A 19,002-nucleotide genomic window follows, 5' to 3' on the forward strand; every position below is an offset into this window, starting at 1 on the left:
GCGCCTCCTGGTGGGCGCTGCGGGGATTGCGGGTGCGCGGCTACGAATGGGGGAGCGCTGAATCCCTGCGCTAGTGGGCAACGAAGAGCATCCCGCAGCTTCCAACCCAAACGATGCCGTGAACACACGGTCCTATGGCATGGCAGAGTGCCGCTCACTGCCGGATTTCCATATGCAGCTGCACAGGGTGCTAAATAACCTCACCTAGGATCCCTTTCCCCCCAGAAAGGCCGGACTGAATGCTCTTTCGAGGTCCAATCCATTCTGATTCTAAACCCCACAGAGCAAGGCAGGCTGGGGAGAGGGTCACTGAGGCAAGTAACACCCCAGAGACACCCAGGGGGACAGGGATTGAGTCCTTGTGTCCAAAAGCATCGCCTGCAGATCCCATGTGTCCCTCACACAGGAGCCAGCCTCAGGGCTGCTCACACTCGGTTCTTCAGGCTGCAGCATCCTCTACTGCTGCCGCCACCCCTGACCCAACACTGCTTTTGTTTCCCCCACACGCTCAAAACCACATCCCCACTATTTCAAGGCAAACAAATGTCACCCCCAGGTCACCCCCAGCACTAAAAGGCACCAGTGCCACTTCCTGATAAAAAGATTTATTAAGAACCTCCCCATAAGGAGGATGCGGCCCTGGCACAGGCACTGCATGACAGTGGGGAACGGGGCGAGAGGGTTAGTGCTTCTCCAGGCAAAACAACCCCATTGGACCCAGCAGCAGGATGAAGCAAAGCGAGTTGCGGGCACAGACAGGTGATGGGAGAACATCTGCGTGGCAGAGGACCTCCCGCCGGAGCAGCCCGGCAGTAGTTAAGGCATATAAAGTGCTTGGAGGAAGACCAGCCCTATGGAGAGGCTAAATAATGCGAGCAGGCAGGAACAGCGAGGGATGAGGGCAGCTGGTGAGTCACCTGCGCCTCTGCCCCATGGGACCTGGCGTGGGCAGGCAGGAGCTGCAGGCAAGAAGGATGCTGCCTGCCCATACCTCAGCACCCAGCCACAGCCAGGAGATGAGCTGCAGGGCCCCCAGATAGGAACCAGGCTGCTGGTCTTCATGGTCATCTCAGTCCATCCCATGTGCAGGATCCTGCTCTGTGCTGTGGCGCACTGGAAGGATGGTCCCAGGGCAGTGTCATGCTTCGGCTCAGTCCCAGTGGCAAAATGAGATGAGGGGGACTTGTCCTTCGTCCCCATTCTAGGGACACTTCTGCAGAGCAGCCCTGTTGTGCAGGGACCAAAACAACCCTGGCCAGAGGTGGTGGGGGCAAGCAGGGACACGCTCCACAGCTAATCCTGCATCCCTCCAGCTCTCGCAAACACTCCCTCCTCCCCATGGACTGCTCCAAGAAATATTGCTTTTCCCTGGAATGTTTCTGTCTAAAATAACCCTAAAGGGATTAAGGAAAAGAGAAACCAGGTATAAGACAAGTACCCCCAGGTCATGCTGAAAGGCTGGGGTTAGGCTCCAAGGCCACCCTGTGCGGGGCAGGGGACACCCTGGTGATGGGGCTGGGGACAGCAGGACAGCCAGAGGAGCACCGAGCAGGGGTTAGGAGCTGCCTCCTCCCGGCAGCAGGAAGGATGCACCTCACAGGGCCGGGCTGGGGTGCAACGGGATGGGATGGAAGGGGACAAGATGGTGGGGAGCAGAAGGAGATCCCCTGCCCCTCACTGGGACTGCAGGGAGAAGGCCAGCTTGACACAGCCGAGCTCCTCCCCACCATTGCTGACAACCGCCCGGACGCGGTAGTTGCCGTTGGTCATCCAGGAAGGCAGCTCCATGTCGGGCAGGACGAAGTCACTGGCTGGCAGCGAGTAAGAGCCCTATGGAGAGAGGGGACATGTAGGGAAGACATCAGTTGAGACCCCAGCCCCACACCAAAGGGCACGGTGGTACCCAGCATCACACCAATGGGGGTTCCCGACATACCGCTTTGAAGGGGCAGTGGCAGGGGATGCCATAGGTGAGCAGGGGCTCTGGGCACGTTGTGCCGGGTGGGATGAGCTCGTCCAGGATGGTGCAGACATCGTTGTAGGTGCAGCTGCCCAGCTGGTCAATGCAGGGTAGCTGGATCCAGAGGTCTCCCAGCGCCTTCTCCACCACCAGCACAGCCTGGAGGGAAGGTGTTCAGCACTGGTACAGGCAGCACAGGCACCCATGGCTCCCCCAGCCTGTCCCCTCCCTAGCCATCTCCTTCAGCTGCTGCTCGTGCAGCTCTTTGGGGTGTCCATGGGGCCACCACAAGCCCTCCTGTCTCCCCTCCTGTTTTCAGTTCCTCTCTCCCTGCAGGTTTCTCTTCCTTCAACCTCACCTTGCCCTCTTGAGCAAACACCTCTCAGCACCTCACAGCCCTGCTCCTCCCCACCTCCTCCATGCCCTACCCCAAAACCACAGCACGCTCCCCGCAGCCCCAGCCCCAAATATGCACCGTGGCATTGCTCAAGACAGCTCATGCACCTTGGGCAGAGACATGTCCCGTCTCATTCCAAAAGGTCCCCTAAGAGCACTGCAGGGCACCCAGGGCTCCTACAGCGGGGCCGTGGCATGCCCATGGAGGGAGCAGCTGAGCCTGGCCACCCAAAACCTCGTGCTTCAGTGACCACTGGGAGCACCCAGGGTGTCATTTCCCTCCCTGTGTCATTACTCCCAGGGCATGACACAGCTCAAGTGGTTTCTCCCACTGGGATAAGGTTGGGAGCTTCCCACCGGGCTGTCTGCTCCCACTGCGGGTCTCCATTTGCCCATTGCCCCATTCTGGCTTACAGAGCCTGCTGTGCTCAGCCCCGCACCGTTCCATGCCTCATTCCTTCAAGGGCTGCTCATTCCCATACCCACTGCTGGGCATTCCCAGCTGCCAGTGGTTTTGGGAAGCTCATCCTGCGGCAGCATCTCCATCACGTACCTTCAGAGGGGAGGCCATGGTCTTGCCGCTGTTGACGGCCGCGCTGACACGCAGGCTCCCCGGGATGCTGATGGGGTCGGGAGCCACGGAGAGGCTCTGCAGCACCACAGGGTCCCTCCTGTCACCGCAGTTCTCCCAGGCAAAGCCACCAACCTGCAGCACCGAGGGACAGGGGGAGTTAGAGCCAAGGTGTGGCCTGACCTGGGTTTGCAGGTGTCCCCAGTGCTGGAGTCTTGACCCCCTGAAACATCTACTCACAAACACAGCCAGAAAATGACCTTCAGCCACCCTTCGAATGCCAAATGAGCATTTCCATCTTCATTTCTCACACTCTCACCTCTCTGAGCCTGAGGGCATCGCAGAAACTCTCAGTCCAGCCCTATTGCATGTATTTCACACCTAAATGGGGTTCCCAGGCTGCAATCTCCAAACGTGCCTCAGCTCAGCCTCCAAACACTTTGTACATGAACAAGGCGAGAAGCCAATGGCACGGAGCAAGGTGTGTGAGAGCAAAGGCAACAGAGCAAGGGGGAACAAGAGCGGGGTGGCCAACCAGGGGGATGCTGTGCCTTGGGGTGGCCATGGGGCTGGCACAGCCTCCCAGCTCAGCCCGGTTGTTGCAAGCCCTCATCCACCAGCTCCAGCCACCTAGCTCTATGCAGGAGCAGGAATCACGCTCACATGTTGTGTTTTAAACTTGGCTTAATGTTTCCATCTCCACTCATGCTCAGGGGACAGATGAGCCAGGTTTGTCCCTCCTTGAATGAACCTGATCCTGTGCTGCTTCAGTCTAAATGAGCCAGGGAAGCAGCATTGTCCTGTGGGATAATGAAAACCCACACGCAGGGGATGTAACCCAGAGAGGGAGGACACCACTTGTGTGTTCTGGGTGGAATGGGAGCCATGCTGGGAGATCTCCCCTGTTTCCTCTGAGTCCCGCCTGCCTCTTCAGCCATCACTGACAACATCATCGAAGCCCTCTGCTCCCACAACCCACGCTCCAACGCAGGGGGATGCCAGCACCTCCTGCAACATCCACCCCTGAACCTGCTGCAAGAGACCAGCTCCAACTCCCTCCCGGAGCAGGCTCCAGCCTAATGGCAGCTGCTTTCCTGGCAGGGATGGAGGAGGCATCCCGAGCAGGTTTGGCCGGGGCAGCCCGTGTCCCCATGCCATGGGGCTTTCCCTGCCTGCTCAGCAGCCGCAGAACCGGTGGAGGCTGAATTACCTGGTGCCAGGCGGCAGCCCCAGCGGGCACTGCAGGCAGGAGCTCATCCTGCGTCCTGCTCACCAGCCCCGGGCAGGACGGGGCTGAGGGCAAGCCAGGACAAGGGGCAGGCTGCGCCCTGGCGTTTAGCAAGAGTGGGAGACCCTCACCCACAGATCTACGGGTAAAGAGACTCCATAGGAGCTAATGCAGATTGCTGCGACACAGAGCCCCTCCAGCCTCCCTAACCGGCCCCCTCTGCCCCGGGGCAGCATCAGCTTTCCTGGAAAATAAGTAAAAGAGGTTCCCCTTCGCACCGTGTGAGAGTCATGCGTTTTAATCAGCTGCATCTTAATCTGCGCCCGTTGATGAGCCCGGCCCAGCGCAGCGTGGGAACGAGGAGGCAGCAGCCCGAGCTGGTGAGCCGGAAAATCCTCACGGCGAGGAGGAATGAAACCCGAGGTATCGGGAAGCTCAGCCAAAGGCAGAGGCCGCTGGGCCCGAAACCGTTCTTGTTCCAAACAGCCCTGAAATCCCCTCTGGGGCTCACCCCAAACCTGCAGCCACGGTCCCCCCCACACGGTCAGGTCCATGGGATCCCACCACCCCCAGCCCAGCCGCGCACCCCAAATCGACCTTGCAGAAGGACGACACTCGTCAAAGCGCTGTTGATCCCTTGTAAAACGCACCAGGATGGAGCGCAACAGCATTCCCGCACCGCTGGGGCTGCTCCCCGCATCCCCCCCCCCCCCCCCCCCCCCCAAGGAGCAGGGTCGGGGTCGGGGGTCTCTCACCTTGCCCAGCCTGCGGGACCCGCTCCGCTCCACCAGCAGCTGCGGGTGCGAGCCGCCGAGCGCGGCAGCGCAAAGCTGCACCGCGCACAGCAGCAGCAGCAGCAGCGGTAGCGCCGACATCCGCATCCCGACAACGCAGAGCTGGCCCGGCGGGCGGGGAAGCAAACCGGGGCGGGATGCAGGAGAGAGGCGAGAGCAGAGGCCGGCGGGGGCAGCCGCGGAAGCGGAGCGGTGGGACTGCTCCACCTCCCGTTCCGCGCCCTCCCCCTGTGCACGCTCAGATTTTCCCTTCCTCTTTTCCCTTTTTTTTTCCCCTTCCCTTCCCTGGTTCTGTTCCCAAGCGCAGGACTGGATTCGCCGGGATGCTGGGACGGGAAGCTGCGCTTTCCCAGGCAACCAGGGACATCCAGCGCCAGCCTCGGTGGATGCAAAGGGTCGGTACCACCTCCCACCGCCTCATATTCCCCCAACTCTCGGCACAGATATCGGAGGCCCCAGACCCGATGGTGTGTGCTGCAAGGGCTGGGAGCACCCTGGGATCGAGTGGCCCTTGGCTGGGCAGTTTGCCACAGCACCCACCTCCCATCTATCCAAAATCTCAGATTTAATACTCTTCTCTTCCACCCTCCCCCTTCAGTGCTCATTTTCAAGCCAGAGCTGCCCAAACCCCCCCATCATGCCGGAATGGCCCTGCGGGTACCCCGCCATTACAGACAGCACAGGAGGGTGGCTTTTACCACTTATTCTGGTGAGCAGATGCGGTTTTTTCCCTGTGGAAAGCTGGAATGGACACTGACAATACAGGACATGAGTGTGGAAGGTCTTAGACCTCCCACCACCTCCACCACAGCACGGTTAGAACCCATTTGTGGGACTCTTCCCCACAAGCAGCTCTGCTCCCCCTCGCACACTGACACTGGCTGGCCTCCCCATACCATTCCCAGCCTTGGGAAGGGTTGCCTGGCTTGTCCAAGCCAGCGCTATTTTTAGCCTTTCATCCTTATTTAGCAGCGAGGCCAGCTGGGAGCGTGCAGGCAGGGCAGGGAGCAGCAAGGACCGTGACGGATGCTGCTGCCCACCCTGCACCAGCAGCAACAACTGTGCCGCTGATCCACTGCGGAGGCTTAAGGGTGAGGAATAAATAGCCTGGATCCTCCCACTCGAGAGCAGGGCCAAAAGTTATTCCTTGGGATTAGTTTTCACTTTGAGGCCCCAGAGCAGCCAGGGGACAGGGACAGGGATAAGGGAGAGGCATGAGCATTGCCGGAGCATCATGTTTGGAGCCAGAAGGGGAGAAGAGCCCCTTTCCTCCAGCCCCCAGCATCACATGCTTTCCTTCTTCTCACAACCAGTGTGGGTGAAGGTTTCACTCCCACATTCCCATCCTTCCCTCCTCCATTTTGCTGTGGGGGAAAAAAAGAGAATAAAGAACTGTAAAGACAGGTTAACCCACACCTTAGTGCTTGGAAAAACACAGGCAGGCGCAGGAATGACTTGAAATGGCTGGTCTACCTCAAGGCAGAAGCATGAGTGACCTAGATCCCCACCAGAAGAGTCTGCGATGTCTCTTTTTCCAACACATGCAAGATCCTCTGCAGTTCAAACAGTTCTCTGAGCTCTCTTGCATGCAAAGCCCCAGTCATGAGGTCTCAGCAGATCTGGCTCAACATCTTCAATTTGCATTGAAGGGAAGCAGCAAGCACAGATGGGTTGATGACTTTGTGAGTTCTATTTGACAAAAGCAAACAGATTGCGAGCAATGGGCGGGGTGAAGGATGCAACCACAGACCACCTTCTCTCCACTGCCATGGCTCTGCATCACCACCAGCCAGAGCATCACCCGAAAACCTCCCAGCAAAATCTTCTCCCCCTTTTTTTTTTCCCCAGTTTGGGTTAAATAATAAAAGAAATGAAATTTATAATGAATGGTCCCATTGCACCCATGGGACCACAGAGACCAAGCAGGGTCCCAGTTGGATATCCCATGTGCTGCCTCCCGCACTGCACTTGTACCCACCCTATCCCACCCAGTCCTTACCAGCTGGAACTGGAGAGAGAAAGGAGACACTTTAACAGCTTGCGTAAATACTTCTCTTATCCATAAGCTTTGGCAAACACTTTAAATGACCATTGGTACAAATTAACTCGACGCTTGGCCAGCTGTTATCCCATTTACGGCAATTTGGCTGAGCGTGAGATAAACGCTCCTAAGCTCCCTGCTCCAGACAAAGCCCTTGAGATGTCTCCAGCCGCTGTCTCTCCTTGGAGAGATGGTGATAACACCAACAAAGACATCAGGGCAAACTTCAGAACAAGTCAAAGCTGCCGCAGGTGGGGCTGCCACACGCTGCTTCTGCTTCCTTGTCTTCGAATGGGGAGAAATCCCTCGCTGTCACGGTCCCATCACCTCCAGCCCTCTGCAAGCCTCCTCAGCCCCAGGTGCTCCCCAGGTCCCCGGGCTCTTCTGGTTAGGGAGAAGGGGATGAGTTGTTGCAGCCATGAATCCCACCCCTACAATGCCCTGGAAAGCCCCTGCTCTGCTCCAGAGCAGCTGGACACTAAAGTTTCTGGCTGTTTAAGTGCTGCTCTGATGCAAATTATCAGTGTATTGGGGCAGAAGAAGATGAAGCAGGGCTGAGATGGGAGATCTCAGCAGCAGGGACGCATCCCATGCAGCCTGCATAGAAAATATGGGAGAAACTGTGGAATTGACAAAACCAAGCTAAAATAAGGGAGTTTGGGGGCAGCACAGGCATGGCCTCAGGCAGGCAGCCACATAGATGCTCCTGTGGGCTGAAGGAAGCATTGGTGCGGCCTCTTCTCCAAAAGTTAGTGATTTATATGAATGTAGGGTCGGAGCTGCCATGGTGAGCACAGCAAAACAGAGCCTGCAGGAGCAGCACAGGATACAGCGCACTTAGGGATGAGGGTGTGCTCACTGCACATCCCCAAGCTCCATCTCTGCCTTGCTGCCTTTATGCCTCAGCCTAACGTGACCAGACTCTCTGCTGTTTCTCCACCATCAGCAAGAGAAACCCTACCCAGAGCCCTGCTTTGCGCATTCCAATGCACCCCATTGGTGCCCCGCAGTTTGAACCAGAAATGACCACGCGCACAAGTGCAAGCTGCTGCGCCTTGGTGCACCAGCAGGATGTGATGGCAGCTGGGCAGGCTCCTCAGCTGCCCACACAGTTGCTTCTGTTCGCAGCCATGGCCCCAGCGATGCAGATTCAGCCTGGAATACGCATGTGCTTTGTGCCTGCCCCTGCACGCCTTCAGCTCCCAAGTCTGGACCAGGATTTTTCATCACCCCTGAAGAGGTGGAGACCAGCACCTTGCTGAGCTTTTTATCCCACAAACCGTCTACTCAGCCCAAACAAGTACTCTCAGGCAGGGAAGGAGACTTGCCCCATGTATGAAGTGCTGGGAGAGATAAGAACAGAGACGCTTGTGGTAGTTTTTAGGGGTGGGAGCCGATGCCAGGAAGCTGCTGTGACTCACCAAACTTCACCCAGGTTAAGCAGCACCTACCCAAGAGCATGAAGCCAACTGGTCCCACCAGTCCCCAGGAGGCTTGGGGCCTGCCCCTCGCCTTCCCCACCCTCCTATCCTAAGGGTGAGACATCCCAAGTGATGTTTCACAACTTACCCACTCCAGCCCCAGGGTTACCAGGGCAGAAAGAACACCTCCACATCGCACGTGATGGGGCAGCCACACACCTCGGCTCCCTTGCTGTGTGGGCAGGAGGAGCAGTGGTGAAGCACCAGCCATGCTGGCAGCCCCTGGGCCCGCAGGCTGCTTGGACTAATCCCAGGGGATATGTGGAAAATGTCAGAATAGAAACTTGTTGACAAAAACCAGCAGTGTTTCCATATGGGCACAGCCTCGTGACCGGGGTGAAACACTCCTGTTTCAGCAGTGCTGGGTGGCAGCAGTCTTTATTTCAGGTCAGGATGTGTGCTCATTTAGAAGTGTCTGTTCTTTCACGGTGTTTAACGAATATCATCAGAACCAAAGCATCTGGAGGAGCCTGCCTTTTCTCCTGTTAAGTTCTAGACAGGACACTTGCAAATCCATGTGTTTTCCTGCCTCTCCAGGATCCATTTCCAAAGTGCAAGGTTTCCTCCTGGAAAAGGGCACCCTGGCTCCAGGCGCAGTATGTGGGGTGTTTGGGATGCTCAAGAGGGGGTTAGGCAGGATGCAGCCCTCAAGCAGTATGGACCACAGTGAAAGCCCCCTCCAGCCAGCACAGCTAGCCCCATAGCAAAGCTGCTCCCAGAATAAAGCACCCCAAAGCTACCACTTTTACACAACCACGCCAGGACAAGCTGAAACCTTACGAGGTGATGGCAAAACCCAGGATGGATCCCGACTTTGCTCTTCTCCCAGGTGGCTGGTGTGGGCTCACCAAGAAGCACCATGAGGCTGCCCTGCTCCAGCTGATCCCCAACCCCAGTGCAAGGTCCTGCTCCCCTTTTCCCTTACCCCAGACGGAGCATCCTCAGTGCAGGGGACCTCATGGTACAGACCACCCGCAGGACGGGGGATCCTTCCACCTTGGAACGAAGCACCCCGAGGATTGGAGGGCTCGGAGAGCCGGAGCACCCCGCCGGATGCCCATGGCCAGCCCCGGGGGCGGGCGGGCTGCCTCCGGGGGCCCTGCCCTTGGCTCGGGGGTGCAGAGCACCCTCTCCCGGCGCTGCCTGCGAGCAGCTGCGGAGACTTTTTTATTATTATTAATTATTTATTTATTCTGTATTTTTTTCCTGCCTGCCAGCTGGGGCGGCTCGTCCCGTCCCGTCCCGTCCCGTCCCGTCCGTCCCGTCCGGTCCCGCCGGGCAGCGGAATCCGCCTTCCGGGGATGCTGCGCTCCGAGCCCCGCGGCTGAGCCCCATGGGCTGCACCGGCAGCGCCCTGCGCTGCTGCCCCGCCGGCGGCCAGGTAGCGGCTGCGGGGCTGGGCTTGGGTTGGGCTTTGCCTGGGGTCGGGGCTTGCGAGGGGTCGGGGCTTTGCGTGGAGCTGGGGCTCGCGTGGGGATGGGGGGTGCGTGGAGCCCCGCTTGCACTGCTGCGGGTGGGAGGTGTGCGGGGGGGTGGGGGGGTGGATGGTGCGGTTATAACGGGCTGCGGGTACCCCACCGGGTACAGAGGGAGTCACAGCCACCTGTGCTGCACCCCTCTGGGCTGTCCCCCGCAACATCGCCCATGCTAAACGGCAGTGACAGTGCCTGTTGGAAATGCTGGTCCCATATAGGACAGGGATGGGGTCCCCCATCCTCTGCCACTCTCCCACAGCATCCTCTCTTGCCCCGAAAGTTGTCCCCCTTCTCCTGCTGGGTCCCCCTTTGTGCTGAAGGCAACACTGCTGCAGGGGGACGCTGAGTCCCCAGCAGATACCAGTGCATTGCTCTGCACTGAAGACCTCTTGTGATTTAAGGTCTAGAAATTATCCGCTGCTTATTATTACTCTTTTTTTGTGTGTTCTCACTTTGCCATAAGCGTCGGGAGGCGTTTGTGAAGTTGTGCTGTGTGTAACTGGTGTCAGTGGTGGCTGGAGGGTGGCAGGGGCAGGAGGAAAGCTGGAAAGGCCCCATAGTGCTGGTGTTCCCCCCTACATGGACAGCCCTTTGCAAAGGCAGCTGCAAGAGCTCGGCTGCCCGGGACCATGTGTCTAAAGCACAGCCCACTGCTGGGATGTGTGGGGGAGCAGGAGTGGAGCTTGCACAGCCCCGCAGCCAGCAAGTGCCTTTATTTACAGCACTTGCAGCCTTGGCTGCTTCTCCATAGCATAGAAGTTAAAAACAAACCCCAAACACTGTTCTCTCTGTCATGGGATCAGACACTTGTGGGCTGGTTTGTGACTGTGAGAAGGGGCACGGTGCAGGCAGAAAACAGCAGCCCCGAGGCTGCAGGTGCTGAGAACCGAAAGGAGGAAATTGAAGTCAGTCACTTGCCCGCAGACACCTCCCTTCCTGCGCTCGCCGGCTCCCCAGCTCCTGCGCTGAGCCTTGAGGCGCTGCTCACTGCAGTTTGTGCCCCATAAACCAGCCCTGATGCTGTGGCTGAGTCACAAGTTAATCCCGAAGGCAGCACTGAAAATCCCCTTTATGGCAACAAGGGGTGAGGGCAGGCATCGAGCTGCTCCTGAACACGTCCTCACATCCTGGGTACCAAAAGGCAGGTGGGAGACTTTCACCCTCCCACTGCTGACGGGTGGACTCGCAGAGGTGGTTCCATGGGGTTGTCTGGGGATGGGGGAGCTGTCAAACCCAGGCAGACCCGGGTGGGCACAGAATCATAGAATGATTTGGGCTGGAAGGGACCTTAAGGTCATCCAGTTCCAACCCCCTGCCATGGGCAGCCCAGTTTGCACCATGGATAATGAGCACAACTAGGAAAGGACATCATGGGGCCGGGGGCTGCAGAGGCTTTGGGGCCGGTCCCAGGTTGGAGGTGACCTTGGGGAGCCCATACGGAGCTGGGTCTGGTGGTGGATTTCATACCAGGCACTGCTGTGTGCCCTGGGGGAGGCGGCTTGGCAGCCTCATCCTTCCCATCACTGGTCTGCAGGGCGATAAGGAGGCACAGGAGAAGATGCCATGGACAAAGCCTGGCCCCAGTCTGCAGGCACTGTCCCTGCAGGTCCCCTCCCCTCCATCTCCATCCACACTTGGCCACCCATCACCACCACTTGCCCTTCAGTCATGCTCCCAGCGTGAGAGAGGCCAAGACTCCTTCCCAAAAGATCAGGGCTGAGCTTTGGCCGCCTTCCAGTGCTGGGGTGAATTATTTTGGAGATATAGGAACTATATGTAGCAGCAGGAGCCAGGGAAAGGTCAGGATGCAAAACTCAGGGCTGTCGATGGCATGAAGGCTTTGTATACGGTCTGCGGCACAGATCTGACTGTATGAGAGGTGATGGTTATCTCGTAACACAACCTCAATAGAGGAAAACCAGCAGCAGAGTCAAAGGCAGGGCCCACAGACCTGAGCCAGTGTTGCTGTGACAGCACTGAGCATCTGCTGCAGGTCCTGGGGAGGTTCTATAGGATCACAGGCCAAATCCTGGCCCTCTTCTCCAGGGCCACAAAGCAGAACCTGGAGCCCAGAAGCAGGGATTTAAATGCTCATTTCCTGCCTCTGTGTGATTTCGTTTGTTGTTGCAGGGTTTCATTGCTTAACGCACTTGTAAAACAGGAAAGGAGGAAGAAAAATACAGCGCAAAACCCCACCTCATGCTGAAAGCTGAAGCAGAGGCTGCAGCTGCCTCTGTGTGGGTCCTCCCCACCACTGGCATCTTTTGGGATGCTCCAGGTGCTGCTGGAAATCCCAGTTAATCCAGCCATAAACAGCTCTGCTCCACACCATTAGAAATGTTTCGTTTTAAGAATGTGGGTACTTCTTTTTTATAGCTGGAAGTGATTTCTTGGCATGAGCCTCCCCAAGCCAAAGCCAGAGGTTTCCATGCTGAGACTTTACAGGATAAGCAGTGCTGCCGATGCTCTGCACCTGAGGGATGTCCTGGACTGCTTCTTCCCTGGGCCAAAGCCATTCCAGATGGAGCAACTCCTAACCTGCTCCTTTCATAGTGGATACTGGGACTGGCTTCCAGCTCTCCAAAATGCATCAGTGACACCAGAGATGCGGGTGCCATGTGCTGCTCTGGAGGTGGCAGTGGAAGGGGCTGCTGCATTTCAGTTTACAGCCATATTTTGCTTTTCACCTGGCTTTGGAGCTCTCATCCCAAAGGACAATTGAGTGCTTAGGCGTGAAATTAGCTCAGGACACTACTGCAGTAGCTCCTAGAGGTAGGCAGGGTATCTCCATGTCCATCCCATGGGCAGTCCCCTCGCACAGCCTGTGCTTTCTATCAGTAAAACCTGTGAGGTGTTTGAGGTTGCTGTGATGCTCCCAGGCTTGCAGAGCCACAATTGCCCCATCCACACTCTTCAGACCCCAAAACCCAGCATGGGACATGGGGTACACTAAATAGCATGGGGGTGGCACATTATCATGAGATGGGTGAGGGAGGAGGATGGAGACCCTGGGGCTCAGCAGCACCCTGGGGTGACCCATGTTTGCAGGGCAAGTTGTGTCGGGAGTGAGAACAAGCCCTGTGAATCCCGACCATCTGGTGCCTCCTTATCCCGCTGCCTGGGCTGTGTTCAACACCGCAGCGCTCACGCCATAGAAGGGAAGATAAAGCTGTGGCTTCCCAGAGGCTCGGAGGCTTCCTGAGCCTCTCTGGCAACTGCGCTTCCCTCCGGCTTCAGGAGGGGAGCTGCAGGGGAGGCAGAGGCAGGGACCTGTTTGCTTTCCCCCACTCTTTTCCCAAACCAGGCTCCCAATCTGGTCTGTATTGATCCAAGCTCCCGAAGGGTGCAGGGCTGGTTTTGTTAGGGACCAGTGTTCTTAGAGGCGGCTTTGTTGGGTGCTGGAGAGCAGCATCGTCTCAGCAGGTGAATTCCCTTGTCCACAATGCATCCGCACCCCTACCTAGAAGTACGACACAATGATGGGCATCAGGGGCAAGATCTACCCTGCGCTGGGGAGGCTGAGCTGCAAGAGCAGGCGAGATTTGCTTCTATCTTCCAGTAACACATAAAAATACATCCACGTCTCTTTTCTTCTTCTCCTCCTCCCCTCCAAGTGACTAAATTAAGCCCGTGCAGGGCTGGAAGGCATCCCACAGAGCTGCGCCGCTGAAGGCAGCTCCCGGCTCTGGGTTCTATCAGCCCCCGGCACCAGTGGGAGCGTGCGGGAGCGAGCGGGGCTGAGCAGCACATTCCTGTGCTCCTGAGGTCATCGTCTGTGCCGCTGCCAGGCCTGCACAGGGCCCGCAGTGCCTCTGGTTTATGGTGTTTTCATGTCTCACTCCTGGGCCAAAGCCCGGCTGTGTAAAGCATCGGCTTGTTTGGGATGCCAGGGACCAGGCTGACCCTGAGCATCCCAAGGCAGCAGGGTCAGGGCAGGAGGAAGGTGGCAAGGAAGCACCGTAGCCACAGCCAGGCCGAGTGCTGCCTGCTCTTCCCCACCAAATGTTTTGCTGCTGGACCCTATTTTGCACCAGCACGATGTCAGGGGGGTTGTGAGCATCCTTTGGGTTTTCCAGCCAGTGGCTGGCTATGCCGGGTTGGGAAGCATCCGGGATGAAGGGAAACAGCTCAGGGCTGCCTGCCAGGCACCCATGAATGCTGGGGGCTGTCAGAGGGCAGGGAGGGACCACTGCTGCTTGAGCACCCGTGTTTTAGGAGAGCTGAAGCATACCCAGCACAAGGTGCCTGCTGCAGGGTGTCCTGTGCCCTGCTTTGTCCCCCTTGCTCCAGCCCCTTCTCTCTCTTAGAGACAGCTAAAAGCCCAGCAGCAGAGGGGACCAGCATCCCAGGAGCTCACGGCCTTGACGACAGAGCACGGTGAGATGTGTGTCTTCTTCCCCCTGCTGTGCTTTCCTATTGTGATATTAACAAAGCATTAGGATGGACCACAGGGTGGCCAGCCTGCACTGGGGAGGATGGGGATGGTGGCTGCAGCCTCCACATGGCACTGGTGCAAGTGAGCAGAGATGATGGCATCCCAGAGATGATGGCATCCAGAGATGATGGCATCCTAGAGATTATGGTATCCAGATAGGATGGCATCCCAGAGATGAGGCATCCCAGAGATGAGGCATCCCATCCTCTCAAGCAGCCAGGTTGTCCCCTAATGAGCTGTGTCCCCTCTGAACCTGTCAACAGCATCCCAATTAGTGGCAGTTTTCACCAGTGAGATGGGGGCAGGTATTTGTGTAGTGGGAAGAGGACAAGGGCTGAACCCAGGCCAGGACATCCAAGCACCCCAGTTAGCAGGATGCAGCCAGCACTGTTCCAGCCACATTTGCATTGCAGCCAATGCCACCCTCTTGCCTGAGGATGGGAAGGAGAAGGCAGCACTGCCAGAGGAGCGGGCAGAGAGTACAAGACTCCTCCAAGGTCAGGAGGAGGATGAGGAGGAGCGGCTGCAGGATGCCAGATGGGAAGGCACAAAGGAAATCACCCAGGATGGTGACATCCAGGTCAGTCAAACACGTGGGTGCTGCTGCGGGTGGCGGCTGGGCAGGGAGTGTGTGGCCAGCCAGGACTTTCCAGGCATCAGTCATGGACCAGGATCAGTCATCAGGAATGTGTTGGGCTGAGCTCTCCCATTCTGGGGAGAAGGAAGGGGATAGGAAGGGGTTGGGAGGCCTGGAATGGTGCTGGTCTAGCATTGAGGCACAGGCGGCTGGGAGGACCACAGCATCCCTCACACCAGGTCATACAGGTGGGGTTTGTCATCTCCCTGCTTCCCAGGTGGAAAAGGGAAAAGACCCGGAGCTGAAGGATCAGTTTGATGCCTTGAGGAGAGAGCACATGGAGACCCTGCAAGGTGCGTGCTGGGACAGCAAGGCCCACCCCAGTACTGTGGTCCCCCCCCAGCTCCATGGCTCCTTGGGGCTCCTTGCCCTGGTGTCCCCACACCAGTGACACTTGGTTCGTGCTCGCCCTGCAGAGCTCCAGAGAGCACATGAGCAGGAGAAGCTGCTGCTGGCAGAATCCCACCACAGGTCCCAGGCAGCCTTACAGGTACCTGCGGGGAAGTCCCTGGGCAGGGGGTGTTTGCGGAGGGCTTGGGGACCCTCTGCTGGCTCTGCCATGGTGCCCCAAGCTCCTTAGTGGTCACCTTGGTCCTGGGGACCATGCAGACTGCTCCAGCCCTGGGGCTATGGGGGTGCCACAGCCCAGCTCTGCTTAGGAAGGAATCACAGGTATCTCTCACCCTGCTTCTTCCCTGGCTGCCCTAGGAGACGATCCAGGCACTGAATTCCCAGCTGAAGTCCTTCCAGGACCGGATGAAGCGGGTGGAGGAGTCCCTTATGAGCACAGACTACAAGAAACACATTGAGGTGCAGAGAGGGGTGGCACGGAGGGGACCTGCCTCTGGGGTGCTCGTCCAAAGCCTCTCGGATGGACCCTGAGATGCTGGGGGGGCACAGGGCAGCTGAAGTGGGGAGCAAAGCCCCATCCCTGGGAGGCGCGTGGGCTGTTGGGGTCTCTTGAACACAAGTGATGGGTGAAACGTGGAGTTGTGTGTGGGATGAACCACGGCAGATACCCCAGTGCCCACCCTACAGCTGCCCATGCCCTGCGTCCTGTAGGAACACGGGAGCCCCAGCCCCTTCTGGGAGCAGGAGCTGGAGAGCCTGCACTTTGTCATCGAGATGAAGAATGAGCACATCCATGGGCTGGACAAGAAGCTGCTGAACCTGGAGACCGTGGTGGGTTGAAAGGAAGGCGGGGGTGGGGGGGTCACAAGTGGGCTTTGTTCTTTCCATCTTCTCTCCCCACCTGAATCCCATCCAGAAGGTGCAGCCAAAGAGGAGGTGGATGGAGCCTGGTTCCTGTCTTTGAGCAGGGAGGGGATGTGGGTGCAATGCCATCACTTTCTGCCTCCCTCCTCATCCTCATGCCCACTTCCAGGCAGAGAAGAACCTTCTGCTGGAGGAGAAGGTGAAGACTCTGCAGCAGGAGAATGAGGACCTGCAAGTTCGCACCCAGAATCACTTGGTCATGGCGAGGTAAGCGCTGGTTCCATGCACCCCGGTGGCACTGGGGACAGGGAATACATCGGGAATACATCGGAGCCCATGGTGCCATTCACAGAAGCTGTTTCCCCACAGGCAGCTCTCAGAGGAGCTCCTGGCTGCTCGTGGAGCCCTGGAGAAGGAGGCGCAGCTACGGGAGCAGGCGCACCGCGAGAAGGAGGAGCTGCTGTACCGCGTGCTCAACGGAGGGGACGGCTCCCCGTTCCCCATCGCTGCCGGCGAGGTGCCCCTCATCGCCACGTAGCACAGTGCCGGGGGTGTCAGGGCTTCCCTCTGGCTGCCAGAGCCCAGGGCCGCTCTCACAAGTGCCCCATTGCCGGGGCAGGCCCCCGGGCTGGCCCCATCCAACCAAGGGCAATGGAGCATTTCACAGGACACTTGCGCCTGCCTTTCCCCAGCCCGTGTGGGGCACCCTGGCAACCCCACTGCGCCGTCCCTGCACCCCTTCCTCTGGTGGGAGGCTTTCTAGGGGTAAAAGGGGTCAGCCAGAACACACAGATTGGGCTGGATCCAACCCAGCGCTTGCCTCTGAGCACGACCAGCATCAGTGCTGCTTGGGGGCATGAGGAGGAAGATGAGGCGGTCACTGGGATGGGGATGAGCATGGGGAAGCTGAGGGGAGCACTGGGGATATGGTGGTGGTAAGGTACCTCACTCCTGGGGAAGGAGGTGGCCAAGCCCAGGTCTGAGCAACAGAAGGGGCGCAGCTGGGTATATCTGCCACCTCCAGCACTGCCCCTGCTATAGACCATGCCAACCTGGCCCTCCCACCCATAGCCTCCTCCCCTCCCCATCACCTCCTCCATCTCCAGCAAACAGCTCCCAGGCATCACTCCTGCATCCCAGGCCTTCCCCCACTCATCCCCACACAGACACCAAGCCCTCCTGTCCCCACTACCCATCAGCAGCACCACCAGTGCCATCCTTTCCCCCAAAGCTGGGCAGAGGCTGCATGCCCAGAGGTGCACATCTGGGGAGCAGAGCATCCTCCCAAGGAGGAGCAGGCTTCAGCAGGTCACATCCCTCCCTGCTCCAAGCCAGCACATCCCCATTGGGAAGATGCTGCCAGCAGGGCTGGATGCACACAAGCACTTTTTACTGGGTGCATGAGCACAGTGGGGTGGTCACTGCTCCGGGGGCTGTCACTGGCCTGTCCCCTCCCCAGGGCTGCTGAGCCCTGGTGTGTTTGTGTGTGTGGACATGCACCAGGCCAATGTGCCACTGGCTGTAACAATTACAAGTCTGTAAGAAGCAGCAGCCTCAGAATCCCATGTTGGTGGGTTTGGGGATGGTGCAGGAGCATCTCACAGCAGGGCTAAGGGGAACATGGGGAGGGGTGGGAGCAGGCACCACAAAACCACAACAAGGAAGCCCCTGCTGTTGGTCCCCCTTTCCCTGCTCCTTCCCTCATTTCATTCATTTCAATGGGCTCCTGCACAGAGCAGACCCCAACCCTCCCATTCCTGCCAAGCTGACAGGGCCACAGCAACTGCTGCTTCCGTCCTTTGTGCTGATCCATATCAGGAAAACAGCAGCTGAATGAGGCAGCCAGGAAGGCACCAGGGATTGTGGGGTCTGGCTCTTACCCTAACCATCAACAGGAAGAAATAGGGGTGCATGCTGTGTCAGAGTCATGTACCCCCAGGGCACCCACTGCCCCGGGCACCCTCATGGCTCTGGGAATGGATGGATCTATCTTTGCACAGCATCCTCAGGGATGTGCGGGGATGCAGCAGGTGCGGTAGCATCAATGCAGAGGAAATGGAGCAGCAAACCCTGCCCAGCTGTGATTGAACGGGGCAGGGTCTCTTGGCAAAGGGAGACGAGGCTGGTGGGGTCTGGCACCCTGCTCTGGGCACCTGGTACCATGTCCCAGTGCCCCCAAGGCAGATGCTGCGTGGGACCTGGAGGAATGTGCCTGGCTCTGGGAAAGGGAGCGCTGGGAACTGAGGAGGAGGAATAAATGAGCCCAGAAAGGGACTTGCCCATCATAAGGAGGGAAAAAGCTGACCCAGGCAGTGCCTTAGCATTCATGGAGAGACAGGCGCATCAGGGCAGCACTTAGAAGCCTCTCGCTCTGCTGTGAGCAGCTGAGGGGCCAGAGTGTGCAAGGGGCAGAGGACAATTGGGAGGCTGCAGGGAGAGGTTCCAAAGGCACAAGAAGTCAACCCACAACACAGTAACAGCAGCAAAGGCTTGTTTGCTTTATCCTCTGCAAACCTCCTTTGGCAGGGGGCTCGCCATGAGGATTCAGGTTGCTCAGGGATGTTCATCAGGCGCTGCAGGATGTAACCTTGAGCCCAAAGGATCTCTCTTTCCCCCGGGCACAGGGTGGTGGGAGCCGGGCACTCTGGGACCAGCTCTCCCCTCTTATTGCCCCGGAGCAGACGGGCATTGCACAGTCCCGCAGGGCTCCAAGGCCACATCCCTGGCCGTGCTTCCCATTGCCTCCCAGGGAGCTGCCCCTTCAGGCTG

General features: G+C 58.2%; 2 protein-coding genes across 3 annotated transcripts; one reads left to right on the forward strand and one right to left on the reverse strand.

Moving 5' to 3' along the window:
• Positions 1-589: 589 nt before the first annotated feature.
• On the reverse strand, positions 590-9,514 carry GM2A (ganglioside GM2 activator). Of its 2 annotated transcripts, none has more exons than XM_065690215.1 (4): positions 9,397-9,514; positions 2,910-3,062; positions 1,937-2,119; positions 590-1,830 (listed from the first exon to the last, which is right to left on the reverse strand). In XM_065690215.1, exons 2-4 carry the CDS (start codon positions 2,925-2,927, stop codon positions 1,675-1,677), a joined length of 357 nt encoding a protein of 118 aa, XP_065546287.1. In that variant the 5' UTR covers positions 2,928-3,062; positions 9,397-9,514; the 3' UTR covers positions 590-1,674. The 2 variants fall into 2 exon arrangements, with proteins under 2 accessions (XP_065546287.1, XP_065546286.1); XM_065690214.1 differs by lacking the exon at positions 9,397-9,514 and adding an exon at positions 4,911-5,187.
• A 33-nt stretch (positions 9,515-9,547) lies between these two features.
• CCDC69 (coiled-coil domain containing 69) lies at positions 9,548-16,860 on the forward strand. The gene is made up of 9 exons (XM_065690213.1): positions 9,548-9,852; positions 14,254-14,323; positions 14,795-14,961; positions 15,236-15,311; positions 15,435-15,508; positions 15,727-15,828; positions 16,081-16,200; positions 16,403-16,500; positions 16,603-16,860. The coding sequence occupies exons 1-9, from the start codon at positions 9,805-9,807 to the stop codon at positions 16,769-16,771; spliced, it is 924 nt and encodes a 307-aa protein (XP_065546285.1). The 5' UTR covers positions 9,548-9,804; the 3' UTR covers positions 16,772-16,860.
• Positions 16,861-19,002: the final 2,142 nt, after the last annotated feature.

The sequence above is a fragment of the Lathamus discolor genome, chromosome 10, assembly GCF_037157495.1.
Source record: "Lathamus discolor isolate bLatDis1 chromosome 10, bLatDis1.hap1, whole genome shotgun sequence".
NCBI lineage: Eukaryota > Metazoa > Chordata > Aves > Psittaciformes > Psittacidae > Lathamus > Lathamus discolor.

Excerpts from the sequence above, each read along its gene's own strand:
- CCDC69 (XM_065690213.1), top strand. The coding sequence starts at position 9,805 with ATGGGCTGCACCGGCAGCGCCCTGCGCTGCTGCCCCGCCGGCGGCCAG. Across the intron at positions 15,312-15,434 it reads GCACATGGAGACCCTGCAAG|AGCTCCAGAGAGCACATGAG; the intron begins GTGCGTGCTGGG and ends CTCGCCCTGCAG. Across the intron at positions 15,829-16,080 it reads ACTACAAGAAACACATTGAG|GAACACGGGAGCCCCAGCCC; the intron begins GTGCAGAGAGGG and ends TGCGTCCTGTAG.
- GM2A (XM_065690214.1), bottom strand. The coding sequence starts at position 5,036 with ATGCGGATGTCGGCGCTACCGCTGCTGCTGCTGCTGCTGTGCGCGGTG. Across the intron at positions 3,063-4,910 it reads GGTCCCGCAGGCTGGGCAAG|GTTGGTGGCTTTGCCTGGGA; the intron begins GTGAGAGACCCC and ends TCGGTGCTGCAG. Across the intron at positions 2,120-2,909 it reads CCATGGCCTCCCCTCTGAAG|GCTGTGCTGGTGGTGGAGAA; the intron begins GTACGTGATGGA and ends CCTTCCCTCCAG.